Source organism: Denticeps clupeoides, chromosome 18, assembly GCF_900700375.1.
Source record: "Denticeps clupeoides chromosome 18, fDenClu1.1, whole genome shotgun sequence".
Taxonomy (NCBI): domain Eukaryota; kingdom Metazoa; phylum Chordata; class Actinopteri; order Clupeiformes; family Denticipitidae; genus Denticeps; species Denticeps clupeoides.
In genome coordinates, this window is record NC_041724.1 from 1,795,388 (window position 1) to 1,816,267 (window position 20,880).

The following is a 20,880-nucleotide window of genomic DNA, read 5'->3' on the forward strand; positions in this document are numbered from 1 at the left end:
GCATTTCAGATTTGGACACCTTCTCATTCAACCTGTTTTCTTTCTTTTCATGACCATTTACGTTGGTAGATTCTCACTGAAGGCATCAAAACTATGAAAGAACACATGTGGAGTTCTGTACTTAACAAAAAAAGGTGAAATAAGTGAAAACATGTTTTATATTCTAGTTTCTTTGCTCTGGCTACTGATTTGCACACTCTTGGCATTCTCTCGATGAGCTTCAAGAGGTTGTCACCTGAAATGCTTCTCCAACAGTCTTGAAGGAGTTCCCAGAGGTGTTTAGCACTTGTTGGTCCAGCTCACCCCAAACCATCTGGATTGGGTTCAGGTCCGGTGACTGTGGAGGTCAGGTCTCCACTTTTTGTTAAGTTCATAACTCCACATGTGTTCATTCATAGTTTTGATGGTGTCCAAACTTTTGGCCTGTACTGTACATAATTAAAAAAAACTTTGATAAGAGAAAGTTGGTCAATATTATTTAATTGATCTTACATTGAATTTACTGGTCAGTGGTTATTGGGAGTGAGTGGAAATCTAAGAATTCTATCGTGTTCTTCAATCTTATCTGTGTGGACTATGGTTGTTTAAACGTTACTCTTTACACCTTCCAGGATCAAAGTAAAATGCAAAATTGACCCAGATTACTCGTCGTGCTTCTGGGGTAAAACCCGACCTGACTGCCATCCACGACTCGGCCTTCCTGAGGAAGGACCTGGTAAAAAGTGTCCGGCGTTCCTGGCGAAAGGAGCGGAGTGCGTCTGCGGTGCGGGGGGGGCTATGAATAGCGCGGCAGTTGCTGAGGGCTTTCACCAAGGCATCCTCACGACAGAAACCTCTGGACCGGGTACGATCGGTGCGACCACAGAGGATCATGCATTCGCATTAACGCTACCATTTATGGATTTTTTTTTTTTCCACGCTGGACTACGAAATAACAAGTTGAAGAGTTGAGTCTCTCCAATCAGGGAGCTTTTACTGAGATGGCAGCGTTTCACGCTCTCGTAGGGACGTCCAGACTTTTGACTGGTAGTGTGAGTATTTATTTATTTCAGTAAATGAAACTGAACAAGAGTGAAAAATAGTTTTTTGGCAACTTTATTGAGAAAAAGGAAACACAATAATATCAATAATCCAGAAAGCGATTATCGTCTCGCCGGTTGTCCACGGCTCTTTAATTTATTCGAGTGCAGTAAGGTTGGACCCGGGAGGACGGGTGAACTAATGGCTCCCGGTTGTAAAACGGGGACGGGACCCTACATAAAAGAAGTGGACCAGCGGGGACTCGACCCGGCCGCAAACATCCAATTTCAGCCAAACACAAGTAGGGCATTATTATCATTATTATTATTATTGACATGCATCAAATGATATAACTTATTTTTGCTGATATTATGCATTGGCAGCTGTCGTTCATTATGAGTGAGGATCGCTGCTGTAGTGCCGTTTCTGCTTCAGCCTGGTGGAATCAGCAGGGGTCACGGGTTCTAGGTTCTAGCGATGCCCTGAAGTGGAGCGGTCCGGAGGGGGTCACAGTTGTTGCTCGCTTCACATTATGGCCTGATGCGCACACACACGCGTCGCTAGTTCAGACCCGTCCGAGGAGGACATTTTTTTTTATATATATTCATTCAGCATATGGGGGAGATGGAGGGTTGGCAGAAAATTAATAAAAACAAAAACAAAAGGAAGCCAGCGCGGATTTGGGAAGGGAGCGAGGCTTCGTTGGGATCACATTGCGTACTTTTGAGTCCATTCCCGGGCTATTCTGTTGTATCTAGAAGAGGGGAAAAGAGCAGACAAACTTGCATGTTAGAAATAGTGAAAACCCACAACCCGCAACTGGTGGCCTTGCATTAACGGACCACAAGAAGCAGAGGAAATGCAAAACTACACCACACACAAACAGTTAATTACTCACAATTTATTTAAGTGAACTAAACACCAGCATTCTGAAAGATGCCCTGCGGTTTGTGGCGATAGAACCTCTTCAAACGGTGCCAAGGAGGGACCCTAATGTTCCTTTGTAAGGATTCGCATGTCTTGCACAGTTCGCTTTTTCCGAAAACCGCTTAAAAAGTAAATCTTAATTCCGACTGAGAGATGGGAACGTGCACACACAGCGGCCCAGACTGCGCGTAAAACTTATTAGTGTGAAAGCAGTTTATAGTCTGGTGAAAATCCACAACATTCCGAATCAAACATGCACACCGCAGCGTGGACCAGCACGTCCCGGGCTAGTTAGTCGACGGCTCAACCGAAGCCGAAGCCAAGCGGACCACCGGCAGGAACACCGCGACCCCTCACCTCCACCCTACAGCATTGCATACTTGTCCGTCCACTCTTTCGCTAGTCTATTATACCTGACGGTAAAAAAATAAAAACATCAAAAGTTTATTCTGATTTAATAAATCATGCAAACAAAGAAACGTGTGGTTTGGAGAGGAAATGCATTCTGAAAGCACGAGGACACGTGTGAAACCAGTTGGACGGCATATGGCTGCAACAGTCAGCCTGTGTGCAATAAGAAGCATTTCTGATGTCAAATTCTGCTGGTAAAGTCCACTTACTTTTCATTATCTGTTTTGTAGATACGCGCGATCTCTGGAACTAAAGGGTCATCGGGGTTTGGATCACATAACAGAGAACAAATGGACAAAAGAACTGAAAGCAGAAAAAAAATTATTATTTGGCACATTACACGTGTAAATATACAGACACACACAAAAAAAATGTTCTATTTTGCATTCCTTTCTCAAAAAAAAAAAAAAAAAAAAAAATATATATATATATATATATATATATATATATATATATATATATATATATATATATATATATATATATATATATATATATATATATATAAATAAAAAAAAAAGACAGCCAGATAAAAACACACGTAATAAATATTTCAATTGATAGGAATGTAATAATGTCATTAAAAAAAAAAAAATTAAATAAAAAAAAATCTTGATTATGAAAGTAGGTGCATTATTACGACCTCCACCACCTGTCATGTTGGTGTTGACTCCGCCCTCTTCACCATTTAAACTTAAATTAATTTAAACAAATTAACAAGAGGCACCTTTATCTTCAACATGGTTGTACGAATTTACAAATTAAGCCTTTTCTGCAAGTTTGAAATTCTCCCCCACACACCCATGACACATGTGCACCCATCGTACCTTTAGAGATAGTTAATGCAGGAGACCATTGAGATCTTAGAATATCCAGACAGATGCTGCCATTACTGTTAATATTAGGATGATAAATTCTTGTGGTGAATGCAACCTATTGACAGGAAAGGGGGAATTATTGCTCCGTGCAGTTAGAAAAATTGCAACCTGCGCACATAACTGAAATGCGAACGAGCAATACGTACCCTAGGCGGTTTAAAGGGGTAGTCTGTAGGAAAATGAATAGTCAAGAAAAATACCCCACCCTGATATGGACTGTCGTTCTGTAAGAAGAGCAGAAAAGACGTCAGCAGAAAGTCACCGGTCCCCAAACGTGGACGTGTCGGCGGAGATACTCACAGGACCCATAATCGTAGCTTGCCAATGAAACACTGCAAAATAATTCAGAGCAATGTTCATACCAATTAATTATGGTTTTTATATACATACAAAACATACATATACACACACACACATATATATATATATGTGTGTGTGTGTGTGGCCTAAACAGCACACAGACCTATGGTGGAGGTTGGCAGCCTATGAATGCAGGAATGAATAATAAAGTTTCAATTTATCTCTTATCTACATTCTGATTTCCTGTCTTCATGTGGCGGCAGACCTCCGGCCCAGACACTACAAGCGGATGGACGGGATTCAGGCTTACTGTCCTCTCCCACGGGTCCAGCGGAACACTGAGCTGGTGGGTCGCGGGCCAAGTCGTTCAGCTCCTGCGGAGACAGAGTTCAAGCTCAAACGGCAGCACAAATATTAATGCGCTTACGTTACGCATCTTCAAACGGAACAAGAGCGCAGCGGGTTGAGAAGAATGCGTACCGGCCGGCCCAGACGTGCCGCGACATGCTCCGGAACGTGGGTCTGTGGACGTTTCATGATCTGGGAGGTGCAATTCTCTAGCAATAGCCAGAGTGCCAACACGATACTAATATTTAATGAATATATTTAACGCTAACATTGAACAGTCACCCTTGGTGAGCAGTGTGTGGGGACGGGACCTTCGTCAAGGGGACCTCAGTGGCACCCTGGCGGCTCAGGACTCGAACCCCCAAGCCTCTGATTACGGGGCCGCGTCCGTAACCACGCTGTTTACGTGGCGAGCGGGGAAAACCTCCGTACCGACGACACTTTATTGATCGCTCCCATCGCGCCATGTCAGCTATCGCTTAGCAAAACGTGCAGTTAACGGGGTTCTCAAACATTTTTGCAAAATAATTTTCATGACCATGCGTTCTGTGAAGTTTCTGTGCAAATGGGAAAGGGAGAAAGTTCTGGAACGTGGAAGCGACGCACGTGGCGCCTCGCGGCCCAGCGGTTCACTACGAAACACCAGCAAAGACACTACAGACCTCCTACAGATCTGTTACACATATTTCATGCTCTTATGTTTAAAATCATAAAATTGTAATATTTGGTTATGTTTGCATATTGGTTCCACTTGAATACTTGCAATATTTGTAAGATAAGATCAACCTTTATTAGTCCCACAAGTGGGAAATTGTAATATTGAGGTCTATAGCAGTCACAAAAGCATTTCACTGCATATCACACCGTGTATGACTGTGTACGTGACAAATAAATTTGGAATTCGACCTGCGTCGTAGTTGTAAACGTTGAACAAACGTTTCTCGCGCAGTCTAGGAACAACGTACTTCGTTACCCATTACGAGTGTCAATCAGATTTCGCCAAGTTTTCCAGAACTCGATATGTCGAATTCACATTCCGGACGTTTACACGGACTGGAAAATTCCCTTCTCAAATTGCCCAACTTTTCCAGGTTTTTAAATGACCGTAAGACGACGAGTGAATAAAAACAGAATATCCAGCACACGTGCTGAATTTGGTTTGTAGAGCCAAAAATCAAACTTAACTAGTGTACGGTGTTGCATAACATTTCTAATATGTATGAGTGTGTGTGTGTGTGTGTGTGTGTGTGTGTATATATATATATATATATATATATATATATATATATATATATATGGGATATGAATGTAATCGTGCATTTAAAAGGCTACAAAGAATATGAAACCCTTTAAGTAAAAAAACAAAAAGGAATAGACCGACTGAGTGCAACGTTATTTTTGGGGGGTGGGGGAGGACGCACCCCAGAAAAGCAGGCTGCGCTGGTTCCAGGATACGGTTTCCGACATGCAGCGGACAGCCTGGCCCCCCGAGTGAGCTTTCCAAACCCCTCGAGTTCACGCCACGCGTCACTACAGCACACAATTCTGTTTTAGTCCTGACCGTGCACCTTTTCCACTCGTGGGACTAATAAAGGATTATTATCTTGTCTTAGTGACGCTCCACAGGCCAATCAAAGGTGAAATATCAGTTGCTAATTAAATAAATGACACAGTAGATGCCAAAAGTCTAGACACACCTACTCATTAAACGTGTTTTCTTTATTTTCATGACCATTTACGTTGGTAGATTCTGACTGAAGGCATCAAAACTATGAATGAACACATGTGGAGTTACGTACTTAACAAAAAGTGGAGACCTGACCTCCACAGTCACCGGACCTGAACCCAATCCAGATGGTTTGGGGTGAGCTGGACCAACAAGTGCTAAACACCTCTGGGAACTCCTTCAAGACTGTTGGAGAAGCATTTCAGGTGACGACCTCTTGAAGCTCATCGAGAGAATGCCAAGAGTGTGCAAAGCAGTAATCAGAGCAAAGAAACTAGAATATAAAACATGTTTTCACTTATTTCACCTTTTTTTGTTAAGTACAGAACTCCACATGTGTTCATTCAGTTTTGATGCCTTCAGTGAGAATCTACCAACGTAAATGGTCATGGAAATAAAGAATACACGTCGAATGAGAAGGTGTGTCAACATTTTTTTGGCCTGTACTGTGCGTATGTACGTATATACGTGTGTATATATGTATATTTTCCCTCTGATTATTAATAATAACCGGGCAGCAGCAGGCGTCTATTTTGGTGGCTGCATATTTCGGCCCCCACCCCGCAGCATCATCTCGGGCTTCCGACGCGCTTTTAGTTATACAAATCGACCACGGATTAATTAGCGGGTTTCGTTTACCAGAAGACTGCTTGTTTTTGACTTGTTCCGAGTCGCCGCTAGCGACGATGCTAACGCCACACGCGTCGTCGGTTAAACTCGGGAGCCCCAAATTCACCTTGTGGATCCGCTTCAGCGCCATTTTCCGTCTCGCTGGCTCGTCGAAGGGCGAGGTTGGCCGGGTTCGGTTCGACGTGCGCCCGCCTGCTCCCCACCGGCAGGGCTGGCTCGACTGCAGGAGGACGCGGCCGCCGGTGCTGCGTCGGACTCCGGTTCACGCCGCGGACGAACGCGAACACGCCCGTGAAACGCGGCTGGATCTACGGAAGCCGACAGGGTTGGAAAAAGAAAACGCGAAACTCTGCCCTGACCAGCAGAATTCTGCTAAATTGCGGTTCGACATTCTGCTCACCGTAGATGCAGCGACGCATCTCAAGATGTCCTGATCATGACTGTGACTCTCATAATGTGTCCTTCACTTTACATGCCAGACGCTTTTATCCAAAGCAACTTACAAGAGGAAGACACCAGCAATTCTCATTCGGTTTCAATAGATTGAGAGTCAAAAAAATAAGAGCCCTGATAAGGCCGAAATTGTCAGGAATAGAATATGCAGGGGAACTGTTAAGGACTAGATGAATTTTTTTTTTTTTTGTGAGTGTGTGTGTGAGTGTGTGTGTTAGTGTTGGGCTCATCTGAAATACTTTTTGAACAAGTGGGTTTTCATCTGCTTCTTAAAGGTGCCGGTAGTCTCAGCTAGTCGAATGGAGCAGGACAAGTTGTCCCACCAGCAGGGACAACGAAGGAGAACAGAGTCGATTGGGATCGGAGACCCCGTGAAGAGGAAATTTTCAGTCTCGTTTCGTTTGCAGATCTGAGAGAGCGTGCAGGAGTGTAGCTGGCTAGTAGTGTGTCCAGCCGTTCTGCATCTGTCTGTCGGCTCAGGACCCACATGGTGAGTCCTGCGCTGACAGTCGCTGGTGGATTGTTCTGCAGAACCTGAAGTGGTTCAGAAAGTTGCAGGCTGTGGAGTGCACGTATCAAATATTAATTCTCTTGTGTGTAAAAGGCCTGCGCTTGTTCACAGTATAATGTGTATTAAAATAATGTTTCACAGAGACCCCCCCATAGAGCAATCATAAAAGAATATATATATATATATATATATCCGCCAGACAGTAGGAGGGATGATGAAAGTGTAAAGTAAAAACAGTGCAAATACTGCTGTGTAAAATAAAACAAAAGCTAAATTGTTTCGCAGTAACTTGTAGGCTTTTTGCACTGCGCTGGACGTAATGAGCTGTTGTCGCAATGAATACGAGAGAATACGTCGTATGATAAAAAGCTCGTCGATGATAAAAAATAGATAATATAACTCAATATAACAGAGGTTAGTGTGTGTGTGTGTTTGTTAGGTCCCTGAGTGTTCAGGTGTCTAGTGGCCTATAGGAAGCTGTTGCAGAGTCAGAGTCAGGGTCCAGATGAAGGGTGGAGGGTGCAGAGTGCATAAAGCACCATGACACATAGTCGCATGACCTGAGTCAGCCTCTAATGCCAAGATCTGGGAAGACTTACATTATACTGCTGTTTAGTCAAACTGTGAAGGTGGATAATTTAATAAATCTTAACACTGTCCAGACGACCTGGGTATGCAATGCAAAGTAATTGCAATTTAGCAGAATTTCGCAGGTCTGGGCAGTTTTGCTGCGATTTTGGCCTTTTTTTTTCCAACCACGTCGGCTTCCGTAGATCCAGTCGCGTTTCACGGGCGTGTTCGTTTTCGTGCACGGCGTGCGCTGCGCCCGAATCCCGGTGTGCTTTGCGAAAAGCGAATCCGGAGTCTGACGCAGCACCGCCGCCCCCCCTCCGTGCGTCTCCGGCGCTCAGCCTCCCACAAGATGTCCGTGTCTCCGCGGAACCAGACGCGGCCGGGCGCCCATGTAGCGGCCGGAGCGGCGAGAGCGACGACTCTCAATTCACTCCCACTGTAGAGTCTCTAGATCGGGGGGGGGGGTCGAGTTTACGGATACCTAAGAATCGGGTGGAAAATAAAGTGAAGTGATTGTCACATGTGATACACAGCAGCACAGCACACGGTGCACACAGTGAAATTTGTCCTCTGCATTTAACCCATCACCCTGAGTGAGCAGTGGGCAGCCATGACCGGCGCCCGGGGAGCAGTGTGTGGGGACGGTGCTTTGCTCAGTGGCACCTCAGTGGCACCTTGGCAGATCGGGATTCGAACCGGCAACCTTCTGATTACGGGGTCGCTTCCTTAACCGCTAGGCCACCACTGCCCTAAATATGTCGATATTCGATCAATACCGCTTTGATGGACTTTCTTTTCTTGAGTGAATCACCTTACCAAGAGTGTCTAAATAAATCTTTACCGGACCAAGTGAAGGTGAAGAGGTTGTGAAACATTGCAGCACAGCACAGAGTGACACAGTGAAATGTGTCCTCTGCTTTTAACCATCACTCTTGGTGAGCAGAGGTTCTCGACTCACATCAGCAACCTTTCCCATTCATGTAGATCCCTTCTGTACAATATCAGACAAATCAGTCCTTATCTGTCAATCCAGGCCACCCAACTACTGGTTCCTTAGTAACCTCACGACTGGATTGCTGCAACTCCCTTCTAGCTGGTCTACCACTATATACCATCCGACCTCTCCAACTCATACAAAATGCAATCTTCAACCTTCCCAAGTTCTCCACACCGCCCCTCTGCTACGCTCCCTCCACTGGCTCCCAGTAGCTGCATCATCAGGTTCAAAATACTGATGCTGGCCTACAAAGCCAAACATGGAGTAGCACCATCCTACCTCACAGCCCTTATTATACCTCCCACTGCACCTCGTATACTCCGAGCCTCCAGTACTGCTCGCCTGGTCCCCCCATCTCTGAAGGTACGAGGAAGACGCTCATCTAGACTCTTCTCCGTCTCGGCCCCTCGGTGGTGGAATGAACTTCCAGCTCAGTCACTGAGCACCTTCACACGACAGCTCAAGACCTTCCTCTTTAGAGAAGATTTAGATGAACTTGTAACCTTCTTGTTGTCTGACTTCTGTATAGAAACTAGAACAGAGTGAATAAAAAGATTTGTATTCATATTTGGGGGTCCTAGTGAACCGGAACTGTTCACTTCATCCATGGTGACATGGAAGCACGTTGTAAGTCGCTCTGGATAAGGGCGTCTGCCGAATGCCTTAAATGTAAATGTAAAAGTAAATGGGTCGATACTTTGCTCAGTGGCACCTCAGTGTCACCTTGGTGGATCCAGGGGCCGCTTCATTAATCGCTAGGCCACCTCTGCCCCAATGGTCTTTGTGGGATGATCGATATTATTCCGCAGAGCTAAATTGTTTCGCAGTAACTTGTTGGCTTTTTGCACTGCGCTGGACGTAATGAGCTGTTGTCGCAATGAATACGAGAGAATACGTCGTATGATAAAAAAGCTCGTCGATGGCAAGTGACATAAGAGTTGTCGCTCTTTGAATCCAAGACGTTCTTCTTTTTTTTTTATGACGGCGCAACAGCCCCACCGTCCTTAATGCGCATGCGGAAACAACCTGCGCTGATCCCTATGTCATATTTGCCCCGAGTTGGGTCGGATATATTAGTTACAGATCGTGAATGCGGCTTCTTCCTACAAGAATGTTATCTTATACTATATAAATCATATACTGTGACCCTGGAGGAAATATGTTTGTGCTAGAAATGATTATACGTATACAACGTTTATAAAAACCTGGAAATGTATTCAGGTACAAGCACTGGGCTGGCTTGGGACGTCTTAGGGGGTAAGGACACATCCAGGTGGTTTTGGTTTCAGTCTTGGCTTGACTAATTAAAGGCTGCAGACATGTCCAGATTATTCCTGCTTCTGACACTTTTCATTTCACCATGTAAGTTTTGCCATTTTGAACTCTAACCGTCTGGTGATTTAAATGCAAAAATCTAGAACTTCATTGTTCAATTTAGTTGCTGTCTTCCATGGTGATTTTTGTCAATTTAATCTATTCAGTTCCGTCGTTTAATGTTGTTTAATGACTCGTTTTAGGGTTTATAGGTGATTTTGGGAAATGTTATGGCTTTTATTACTTAGACCAGATTCTTATTGTTCAGAGAACTACAGTATCCAAAGTAGAACACAAGAAATGTTGTCAGACACTAAACAAGCCTTTCTTGTAACTAGGCGTGGCCTTCCTGAAAAGTGAAAGCAATATCATCCCTCTTCCGGAGTTCCACGGTACCTTTCTTCTGGTGTAACGTACTCAATGGTGCCTCTGGTGTAACGGGTTCAATGGTGCCTAGTGCTTGCGAATTATCAGCTGTGCCACGTATTTAAGCGATATCAGGCCTTCTGGTGGTAAGGGTGGTAGTAGCCTAGCGGGTAACACACTCACCTATGAACCAGAAGAACCAGGTTCAAACCCCACTTACTACCATCGTGTCCCTGAGCAAGACACTTAACCCTGAGTGTCTCCAGGGGGGGACTGTCCCTGTAACTGCGACTGTAAGTCGCTCTGGATAAGGGCGTCTGGTAAATGCTGTAAATGTAAAATGTAAATGATTTGACTGTGAAAACAAGAAAATTGCTGACATGAGGGGAAATGGTTGAAGTTGTGGTCTCGTTTTTTGTGCGCAACAGTTTTAGTCAGCAGAGTGAAACCAATTCAAAGTTTTTTCATCGTCCCAACAGTAACTCTGAAATAGTTCAGGAAGGGACTCAAACCTAAAGGTGCAAAACACACAGACACTCCTGGATAAGAAGTGAAAGTGTCGAGATGTTCTAGAAGAACGGTCTACTGATGGAGAGCAAGGTTGCATTGCTGCTCATCATGTTAGTGTTTCAGGGAAATCAGGAAATTCTGCAATTTACACAGTTTAACACAGTTTTGTATTTTGTACAGTGTGGTACATTTACATTTACGGCATTTACCAGACGCCCTTATCCAGAGCGACTTACAGTCAGTAGTTACAGGGACAGTCCCCCCCCGGAGACATTCAGGGTTAAGTGTCTTGCTCAGGGACACGATGGTAGTAAGTGGGATTTGAACCTGGGTCTTCTGGTTCATAGGTGTATAGTGTGTTACCCGCTTGGCTACTACCTACATGAACACATTTTAAGGCAGAATTACATTCCCCAGAACAGTAACGAATTAGTTATGAGTTCTTGTTGTTTTTGGTCGGTTCGGTGAGACCAGTCCGCTCCCTGCATGAATTCATGTCCATAACTGCTCTGTATCTCCCAGAATGCATACGAAATCGACTTGAGGCGTCCAGGTCCATGTGGTGCTGGACTGAAGGTATGGCAATAGAACGGAAGTCATTTTATCTGGTCACCGTAAGGTCTCACGCTCCGTCTTTCCTCCGTCAGAGTGTGAGGGGAGTAAAAGTAAGGACACCGTGGTTCCGTGTCTGACGCAGCTGTACGACGACGTTTACAGCGGCTCCTGTGAGTCAAGCTCAGCCCCCATATTTTACACGCCATTTTTACCACGTGGTACACGTTTTATTCTACATTTTTCTACATTAGACACTCTTAACCTGTTCAGCGTTAGTCTTCTCCTCCACCATCACCTTTCACCCATCGGTGCTTCTCCTGGCTCCACCCCACCCAGCTCTGTATCATTCTTTTTTTTTTTCACAGCTTATCACAAAAGAGGGGATTCTCGTGTCAGAGGTGAGAACCGTGAGATCGTTTATGACTGAGATGACGGCCGATGAACCTTTTTCATGCCATTTTCCCCCTCTCTTTAAATCAGAAACTGTACACTGTGCAATTCAGAGGTGTGCCGACGGACTGCTGGACCTGAACTCTCGAGGTACGATTTACATTTACAGCATTTATCAGACGCCCTTATCCAGAGCGACTTACAATCAGTATTTACAGGGACAGTCTCCCTGGAGCAATTTAGGGTTAAGTGTCTTGCTCAGGGACACAATGGTAGTAAGTGGGATTTGAACCCGGGTCTTCTGGTTCATAGGCGAGTATGTTACCCACTAGGCTACTACCATACTAAGATAAGATAAGATAAGCCAATAAATAGTCCTAGAATAGCAAAATAAAACAGTGAATGTGATTTGTAAAAATAAAAAACTATGTCAGTATATACATAAAAGATATATTTTTACATATGTACAGAGTGGGTAGATATACACATATTGCACTTAAGAGCAGTGGAGATGGTGTCCTGGACGCGTGGTCAGCAGGAAAGACCCTCTAATATGATGTTATTATATCGTTTACCATCTGAGAAGGTGATAACATTTTTCTGATATGACATGGAATGTGCGTTGTGTTGCCTTTGCACAGGCTGGGGGGACATGCTTCACTCCTGTCTGAAGTCGATGGAGACCTGTCAGCACCCGGCCAGAAGAAACGAGTTGTGACGGGAACCCGCGTCATTCCCGCCTGTCGCCACTGGGAGGCAGCGTTCTTCTCTCTTACCGAACATGACACTTCATTCTATTACACTTCACTTTAAACACGTCAAATAATAATCATTTTTATGGGTCATTCATTACTATTCATTTTCAGAAGAATGTTTTTTTTCCATCTCTGTACTGTCGTTGTAACTCTACAATAAAACCGATTGTGGACCAAAATGAAAGTTTGGTGAAAGTTTGGACACTAGATGGAGGCAGCAGCTGTGGGTTTGGGGACGAGGAGGAGGAAAATCAGGTCAGGATGATCGCGGATGGAAATAATCGGAACATTTCACGTCGTTTCCGATTTTGACGAAAACGTCCCGCGTTTTATGCGCGGGCGCCGTTTTTTAAAAGGTTATGAAGCCAAATGATTTGTCGACCCCCGGTGTCTCCCAATAAACGTGATATATAAAGGAACGTTTTTATTTACAACAAAAGGTCGCTGAATTATTGTCTGGGGATGGGCTGCTTTTCTAGAATGACTTTACAGGGTCTTTTCAGGAACGCGTGGACCAGGCGTGGAAATTCCCACGAAACGTGAGAGAAAACGAGAGAGCTGGAATCAGCGATGGGCCACTGCAATAAAACGTTATTCCTGCACCTGAGTTAGGGGCAGATGTCGAACTCGATCCACTTATCAGGCGTCACTGCTCAACGTTTCATGCAGGAGTCTATATCTGACAAACGCTGATGTAACGTTACTAATGAATGTCACGACATTGTATCAAAATTGGATAAACGTTGTAAAGCAATGGCTAAACAGCGTCATTTTATTATGTATAAATGTAACGACGCTGAGTGTGTATTTGATAAATATTGTATCATTATTAGTAAAAAAATTAACTTTATCGGTAAACGTTACAAGGTTGTGTGTGTATCTGATAAATATTGTATTATTAGTAAAAAAATGTACTTTATCGGTAAACGTTACAAGGTTGTGTGTGTATTTGATAAATCTTGTAACATTATTAGTAAAAAGTGTAACTTTGTCTGTTAACGTTACAAGGTTGTGTGTGCATTTGATAAATATTGTATCATTATTAGTAAAAAGTGTAACTTTGTCTGTAAACGTTACAAGGTTATCTGATAAATATTGTATCATTATTAGTAAAAAGTGTAACTTTATCGGTAAACGTTACAAGGTTGTGTGTGTATCTGATAAATATTGTATCATTATTAGTAAAAAGTGTAACTTTATCGGTAAACGTTACAGGTTGTGTTTGTATTTGACAAATATTGTAACATTACCGCGAAACCGTGTGACTTTGTTGGTAAATGCTACTGTTTTTGGAGTTTGGGGTAAAATCGTGTCTTCCTGCGCCTTGTGGCCTATGGAGACGTGATTCCGCGTTGAAAGACACATTTTATCAGAAGAAAAGAAAGTAGATCCCGTATTTATCGTGTGATTAATTCATCAGGCTGTAAATAATAATAATAATAACACAAATAATAATAATAATAATAATAACATTTGCCGTTATAATTTGCTGAGATTGTAAATGCAGGTTTGGAAATGAGCTGCGCGGCCCTGCGGCGAACACGGTTCGCGTTCTCCAGGCCGCCGTTTTAACTGATTTATTTCAGTCGTTTCAATAGTCGCCGCGTCCCGTGGGAGCGCTTTCGGATCCAATATCCATATTATTCCGGCGCTCATTAATAATTTATCCCGTTGTTTTGGAGAAGCGATAATTAAATCCAAACATTGCATTTTCACTGGACTGCGTTCAATCGAATTGGAGACACGAAAAAGTCGATTCAACACAACTACTAAATATTATTATTATTAATCATACTATTATTAATACTAATAATAATAGTTATTGTCGTCCTTCCACGATTCCCATTAATTAGACTTGACTCAGTATAATTAGGACATTGCCCGGATTTAAAGGGGAAACGGAGTAAATGAATCCTGTGTGAGAGTGGAGGAGATCGGGGACCCGGGTTCGCGTCTTCGGCCGCGCCGCTCCGCTCCCGGTTTATTTATTTTTTTGAAAATGACGCACAGCGTGACGCCCGCCAATCGCGGGGCGCCGTTTAAACGCCCCGTCCCCTTTTCGGCGCGAGTCCCCGCCCCCGGAGAGAGCGCGCCGCGCCCGGGAGAAGGTGCGCTCCGCCGGGACGGAGGAGCCATAAAGAGGCGCGGTGGAGGGAGGGAGGGGGATGAGATTTCTCGCCGCCCAATCCCCCTTTCCCCCCGGGAGAAGCAGCCTTCCCCGCTCCATCCCTCCCTCTTGTTCCCCTAATCATTTCATTTGAGTCCCGTTTGAAGCGCGCGCGCGTTTCATCCCACTTTTTCCCGCTCCGCTCCGCGCTCCGCTCCGTCCGAGCGTCTCCGCACCTCCGCCCCTCTGAGATGCCGCGCCGCCTGCCCTGCACCCTCCTCTGACCCGGACGAGAGCGCAGCTCGCCCCGGACACCCGGAGGGACCCGGACCGGGACCCGCGTCGAGCCCCCCTCCCTCCTCCGCAGCGGAACCCCGCGCCCCTTTCATCACTCCGGGGCTTTTTTCTTCCTAATCCAGGTGGTCGCGTTCGGATTACTGGTCATGTTCTCCATCCAGGACGGCCTCCCGCGGGGAGCCCTGACCATGAAAGAGGAGCCGCTGAGCAGCGCCATGACGCCGGTGCGCTCCTGGATGCAGAGCGCGGGGATCCTGGACGCCAACACGGCGGCGCAGAGGTAACGGGCTCCGGACTTCTTTATAGGAACGCGGCGTCGCGGCGTCCCCGCCTCTGGAACGTTGTTACTCGCGTTTCTTCCAAACTTTTCCTTTAACGCTCGAACCCGCCCCGACCGGAGGCCCGTTGGATAAACGCGCGTAACGACGCGCGTAAAGTGGCGGTGCGGGCAGGTGACGCGCTCGGCTTGGGTCGGTGCGCGCCGATGTTCGGGACGTCGGTGTCGCGGTGAAAAAGCCCCCCCCCGTCCTTCAACGTGAGGACAAAAAAACATATCTAGACCACTTTTATAAGTCAGAAAAAATAGCAATTTATTTACAGATCGGATTAGTTTTCTTCATTATATTTTTGTTCTACAATAATAATAACAGCATATTCTAATACACATAATTCTGCTGCTCAACTTGTGATGCTTCATTTTTGTCTTCAGTTCAGAATTTATTTTTTTATTTTTTTAACACTGAACTGCGACATGCGGAAACCACCCGCTATATAGAAATAATAATGTTAATATTGATAAATAATTTTCCAGATTTTTATTAATAGAAAACATTTTTAAATAGGAGCTTTTTTTACGGTCATATTGGCTGCGACCCATTTTTTTTATTGCGCAACTAATCGTTTCAGTGACACTAGTGTAATGCACACAACAATATAATAATAATAAAAATTATAATATTAATAATAATAATAGTAATTAGAGGAAAGATGAGAGAATCAGCTTGATGCGCGCCTATCCCTCCAGAAAAGAAGGAGAATCTGGAGAATCCTCTCCGCCAGCTTATTAATAAGGTTATAACATTTATTATTTCCCCTCGTTTATTAAATTAAAACAAGAAAAATAAAAATTAAATAAAAAAAAAAAAAAAAACACGCTCTTTTACGCGCCATTTTCACTCAAAGCGTCAACTTTCCCGCCAAGAGTACCGGTGCGGACGGGCGAGTTTTCTTGGTGATGATGATGATGATGATGATGGAAAGCGCTTCTGTTGCATCACGCCAGGTGACGCCTGAGCCCCTTTTTACAGGAAGCAGGTATGGGGCTTCACCTTCTCACCTTCTGCCCTGTGGAGAAACATGACTGCCCTTCCCTCCCGTGGCACGGGGAGAGGACCGTGTTGAGACCCCCGTGATTGTGAAGGTGTGAGGAGAACAGGGGGGCTTCTGCTTACAGGCGTCATATTGATCTCTCTCTCTCTCTCCCCCTCACACACACACACACACACACACACACACAGTCTTGTTTTAGTCATTTGTTGCGAAGTGAAGGGATGGTGTGGGTTCTCCGGACGGAACCCGGGCCCGAGTTTCTGTGTAGGCCAGGGGTGAGTGAACGGGCCTCACAGCTGGGAAACAGATTTGGTCCGACCCCCTCGCCGCTTCTGTACCCCGACACAGTAAAAAACCTGGCAGGGTGAATTATTCCGTCTCTGCTGGCGTCCGCTAATGAAGTCCAGACCCCCGAGCGCGGCGAGGGCCTGTAACCCCGCCCTGAACATCACATTTAAAACCAGGTTCAAGGCTCTGTTTATCGTACCCTCAACTACAACCAAAAATGATACTCATCAACGCGTACCGCAGCAGAAAGGGCGCCCCGAAGCATCCACTGTCACACATTTTAGTTTGGAACACCATGGGTCTGGTTTAGAACCCTCTACACACAGTTTATGGAGGAAGGTCTTCATCACAATGATGCTGAAGGTTCATCCGCTACATTTAAAATTTTTTTTTTTAACTCAGTGCAAAGTGGAATAAAATCTGAATCCGACACCATTTCCAGGAAGTTGGTGGTGTGGTGGACTGCTGCCCTCTCGGGGCAGGAACAGGGTTCATATCAACACCCCTATCCCCGCCTCCCGCCTCTGGCCCCGCCCTCTCGCTGACTGACGCGTGTCAACGTTCACTGCCATTTTTATCCAAAAAAAAAAAAAGAAAAAACGTGATGAGTGGTTTAAATACCCAGAAAATGTCGGGAATCGAGTGCAAGTGGCCGGTAGTGGAAGTGCAACGTGACAGCGGTCGCTGTGAGCAACAAGCCCCTCCCAGCACCTCCATAGTGGCCAGGAAGTGACCCGCCAAGGTGCCCAGTCATGGCTGCCCGCTGCTCACCAAGGGCGACGGGTTAAATGCAGAGCACACCGTGCGCTGTGCTGCACAACGGCAACCACTTCGCTTAATAACAACCAATGCGTCCCTGCAGACCGCGTGTGACTTCGAAAGCGTTGATCGATTTTCTTCAGCTCTGGTGGCGATCGTAAAAAAAACGCCGCAGCTGCAGGGGACGTGTGTTGCATGCCAGGCCACCTTTTTTATGACCCCATTAGAAGTGCGCAGGTGACCGTGGGTCACTGGCGGTGTTTGGGCGGGAAGGGCGGGGCAGGTGCGCCCGGCCCGACGGGCAATAGACACACGGGAGGCCAAGGCTGAAGATCACGCCCATCGGTTGGGGCACGTTGCTCAGGAACCTCGTCTTTCGCCGCTTTGACCCCTGGGTCAACATGACGTCATCACCGGGGGAAACGGGCCTTTTCTCCACACTTGTGTGTGTGTGTGTGTGTGTGTGTGTGTCTTATTCATTTCTTTATTTGCTGAGCTACTCGGCCTGTAGTTCGCCCTGCCACCTGCAGGAAATAACGTCTCGTAAAAAAAAAAAACCCAAAAAAGCCGCAATTACTAACAAATTAGACGTTCGCTGGAAGCGTTTAGCACTTGCTGCTAATACAGTTTATGGCCAAAGCCGGCGTTGTATTACATTTCTGACGTTCTGCAAAGCCTGACGCTGCTGCTGGCACTTGCAGTGTGTGCGTGTGTGTGTGTGTGTGTGTGTGTGTGTGTGTGTAATTAGATGTGCTGTTTGTTTTCTTGCGGATGTGGGGGTGCGCCGAGCCTCTTTGATGCGATTATGATTTGCCTGCCAAATTATCCACCCATTTTAAAGCGGTTAGCTAATTGTTTTCCGTCTCCGCTGATAACAGTAATAATAATCCTTATATTAATAATACTTATGGTGACGCTGGATTATAACAAACACTTTCTGGCTGTGATAGTAAAACACATTCTTGATAGTGCTAACAATCGTTAGCAATAGTTTAGTTGTCAGAATAACTAGCAATAGTATTTTTTTTTATTTGTCAATTTGATATGTCTCTGTAATGGTGGATGAGAAGAACAGCATTAGAATTTCATGGCCCTCATTTGGAAGGATTAGATGTATTTTTAATTTTTTTTAATTGAAATCGGTCCATCGGAACGACACGAATCCCATAACGAACTCCTGCAGATGTTTATTACGCCGCTATTCCGCTTCGCGAAGCCTGTGCCGGTGTGCGTCGATGGCGGCGCCGCGTTGTGCTGGCATGCCGCTGAATGGCGGGCACCGGCGGAGCCAGCTGGTAGAAAGATGTGCCAGCTTATCGCGCTCGGAGGTGACAGACGCGCCATTCGCGCTCCTGTGTGGCGAAGAAATCTTTTTTTTTGGCTCCACCAAAATAATTCGAATAAAAGTGCCGGGATAGCCCCTGGATCGCGTGACCAGGGATCTGTTGCTCGTCCTCGGCATTTTTCAGTCTTTTTAAGCGCCGGTCCGACTCCCCCTGTCCCCTCCGCTTCCTCCCCGCCGCCGTGCACCAGGCCTCAGCTCATTAGCTCGTATTACACAGCTAATAAGAGCAAACCAAACAAGCGGCCGTGCGGGGAGGCCGGCCCCGCCGGCCCAATGGCCGCCGCCCGCCTGGATAATCGTATGCCGGGGTAATTGTATCTCTCCGCATAAATTACCCGGGCCTGGGCGTGAACGAGGACGGGGCGCGCATATTTTAAACGGCAGATTTGCAGTCTCCCGCTGTTTTTTTTTTTTTTTTTTTTTTTTTTACCCATAATTCACTCCGTTCCTGTCCATATCGTTCGCTGTGCGTTTTCTCGCAGGCGTTTTTGCTCGTAATGTCCCGCCCACACTTCACTTCTAGCTACTATACGCAATATTACATTCATCAAGCTTTCATCCCGAAAACATTTACTTCACCACATTCACACTGCAGTGGCAGCGTTAAGTAGGAAACAATGAACTTCTGGGCATGAGCGACGCTTTCGATGAAAAGGTGAGGCTTACCGAAGCATTTTACACAGATGATAAGATACAGAGACGTACAGAAAGAAACAGAAGACGTTTGTGTCGTTGCAGCTACTTTCGGTTACTATGCTTTTATTACACCTTTATTAATATCTTATTACAAGAAAAGGAACCTGGCTGTTTTTCTCTATTTTACATTGTGTAGTTACTCATTAATTAGACAAATCAAGTCTATATAACGTGCTAGTAGGGTTTCAGACTGAATTTAGTTCCTACCAACTGCTGCAGCGAATCTGTGCATCTGCTGGGATGAAGAGAAAGGGACGGCAGTTTTTGGTGAACTTACATTCAACAATCAGCCAGTTATGTTTGATTTAAGCATCAGGCCTGATGTCAAAAAGGTTCAAAGTGCGCACACACACCCACACACACACTCACACACACACACCCGATTCTATTCCCGTCACTCCCCCGGCAGACTGTTCTCTAATATGACTCCATTACAAAGCACTCAGCGATGCAGCGCGCTCGAAGAGCAAATCATCTTTAAGCACAGCGTAGCACGGCGTCGGCCCGACGCTTTTCCTCAACACCAGAGAGCACAAATCACGGTTATGCACCGTATCGCCGCTTCCCGCGTTGTCACGGCCGCCGTTATTAGCGGCTACTTGTTTGGGGTTTTAATTGCCACACGAATGCGAGCTTTCCGGCGCAAACTCGCACCCTCGCGGAGCCCCGGAGTGCACGGTGTCCAGATCCTGCATGTTCATTAGCGGACGCCGTTCCCGGCGCTTAACGTGCATTTCCCTGAAGGCTGCGGGCCCTCCAGCGCCGAGGGCTTTGGCCCCGGGTCACTTTTTCTCCCCCATTCATCATAATCACGACTCGCCGCGTTGCATTGCGGCCCGGCCGCCAGAGGAGCGCAAGGCTGGAGGAGGCGGCGAACAGAGGCCTTTCATCGGCAAATGTCACCCTCACCGGGCACGGCCGCTCGCCGCTAAGTCGGCCTGACGGATGGTTTTACTCTGCGGCTGGAGAACGGGAGAGAAAAAAAAAAAAAAAAAAAAGAGGAAAAAGTTGCCGTCGCTCGGCGGACGGGCTCGCGTTGCACTCGTGTCTGCTGCGAAAAGCGTGTTTTCCTGCTGTCTCCGTGGTGCAAACGCGTGTAATGGTATGCAGAGCTGGAGGAGGTGGGGACGCGGCGAGTGTTGTTGAGCTGCCTCTGAAAGCTGTTGATTTACTGACAACCAGCCTCAGTTTTTTTTTTCTGTTTCTGTGTGTGTGTGTGTGTGTGTGTGTGTGTCAATACTGTTATTTTTATAACTGACTGCCTGGCTCACTCACTCACTCACTCACAGCCACAGAAGTGAATGCGCCTGCAATTAGCATAATTAAAATAATAATGCTAACAAGCTTTCTGCGCCGACGTCTTTTTTATTTTTTGTTCTGCCGTGCATTAAAGCC

The 20,880-nt window shown here is 45.8% G+C and overlaps 2 protein-coding genes across 6 annotated transcripts in view; one reads left to right on the forward strand and one right to left on the reverse strand.

The window, feature by feature from the left end:
- Positions 1 to 1,077: 1,077 nt before the first annotated feature.
- Positions 1,078 to 6,546, reverse strand: ube2d2l (ubiquitin-conjugating enzyme E2D 2 (UBC4/5 homolog, yeast), like). Of its 3 annotated transcripts, none has more exons than XR_003743001.1 (8): positions 6,347 to 6,546; positions 3,847 to 3,910; positions 3,537 to 3,568; positions 3,383 to 3,460; positions 3,186 to 3,291; positions 2,568 to 2,661; positions 1,614 to 1,774; positions 1,078 to 1,563 (listed from the first exon to the last, which is right to left on the reverse strand). XR_003743001.1 is itself a non-coding variant. In XM_028959762.1 (8 exons), the coding sequence occupies exons 1-7, from the start codon at positions 6,368 to 6,370 to the stop codon at positions 2,312 to 2,314; spliced, it is 447 nt and encodes a 148-aa protein (XP_028815595.1). In that variant the 5' UTR covers positions 6,371 to 6,546; the 3' UTR covers positions 1,078 to 1,774; positions 2,305 to 2,311. The 3 variants fall into 3 exon arrangements, 2 of the variants coding, with proteins under 2 accessions (XP_028815595.1, XP_028815596.1); XM_028959762.1 differs by adding an exon at positions 2,305 to 2,360 and having other exon boundaries at positions 1,078 to 1,774; XM_028959763.1 differs by having other exon boundaries at positions 1,078 to 1,774.
- Positions 6,547 to 14,797: 8,251 nt separating this feature from the next.
- LOC114767989 (transcription factor COE3) overlaps positions 14,798 to 20,880 on the forward strand; it is a 73,947-nt gene continuing 67,864 nt past the window's right edge. For all 3 annotated transcript variants that reach the window (XM_028959997.1, XM_028959999.1, XM_028959998.1), the window contains exon 1: positions 14,798 to 15,348. In XM_028959997.1, coding sequence (XP_028815830.1) covers positions 15,215 to 15,348 — 134 coding nt within the window. In that variant the 5' untranslated portion in view covers positions 14,798 to 15,214. The remainder of the gene's footprint in view (positions 15,349 to 20,880) is intronic.

Excerpts from the sequence above, each read along its gene's own strand:
- ube2d2l (XM_028959762.1), bottom strand. The coding sequence starts at position 6,370 with ATGGCGCTGAAGCGGATCCACAAG. Across the intron at positions 3,569-3,846 it reads TGGACCCGTGGGAGAGGACA|TGTTTCATTGGCAAGCTACG; the intron begins GTAAGCCTGAAT and ends ATTATTTTGCAG. Across the intron at positions 2,361-2,567 it reads TACAAAACAGATAATGAAAA|GTATAATAGACTAGCGAAAG; the intron begins GTAAGTGGACTT and ends TTTTACCGTCAG.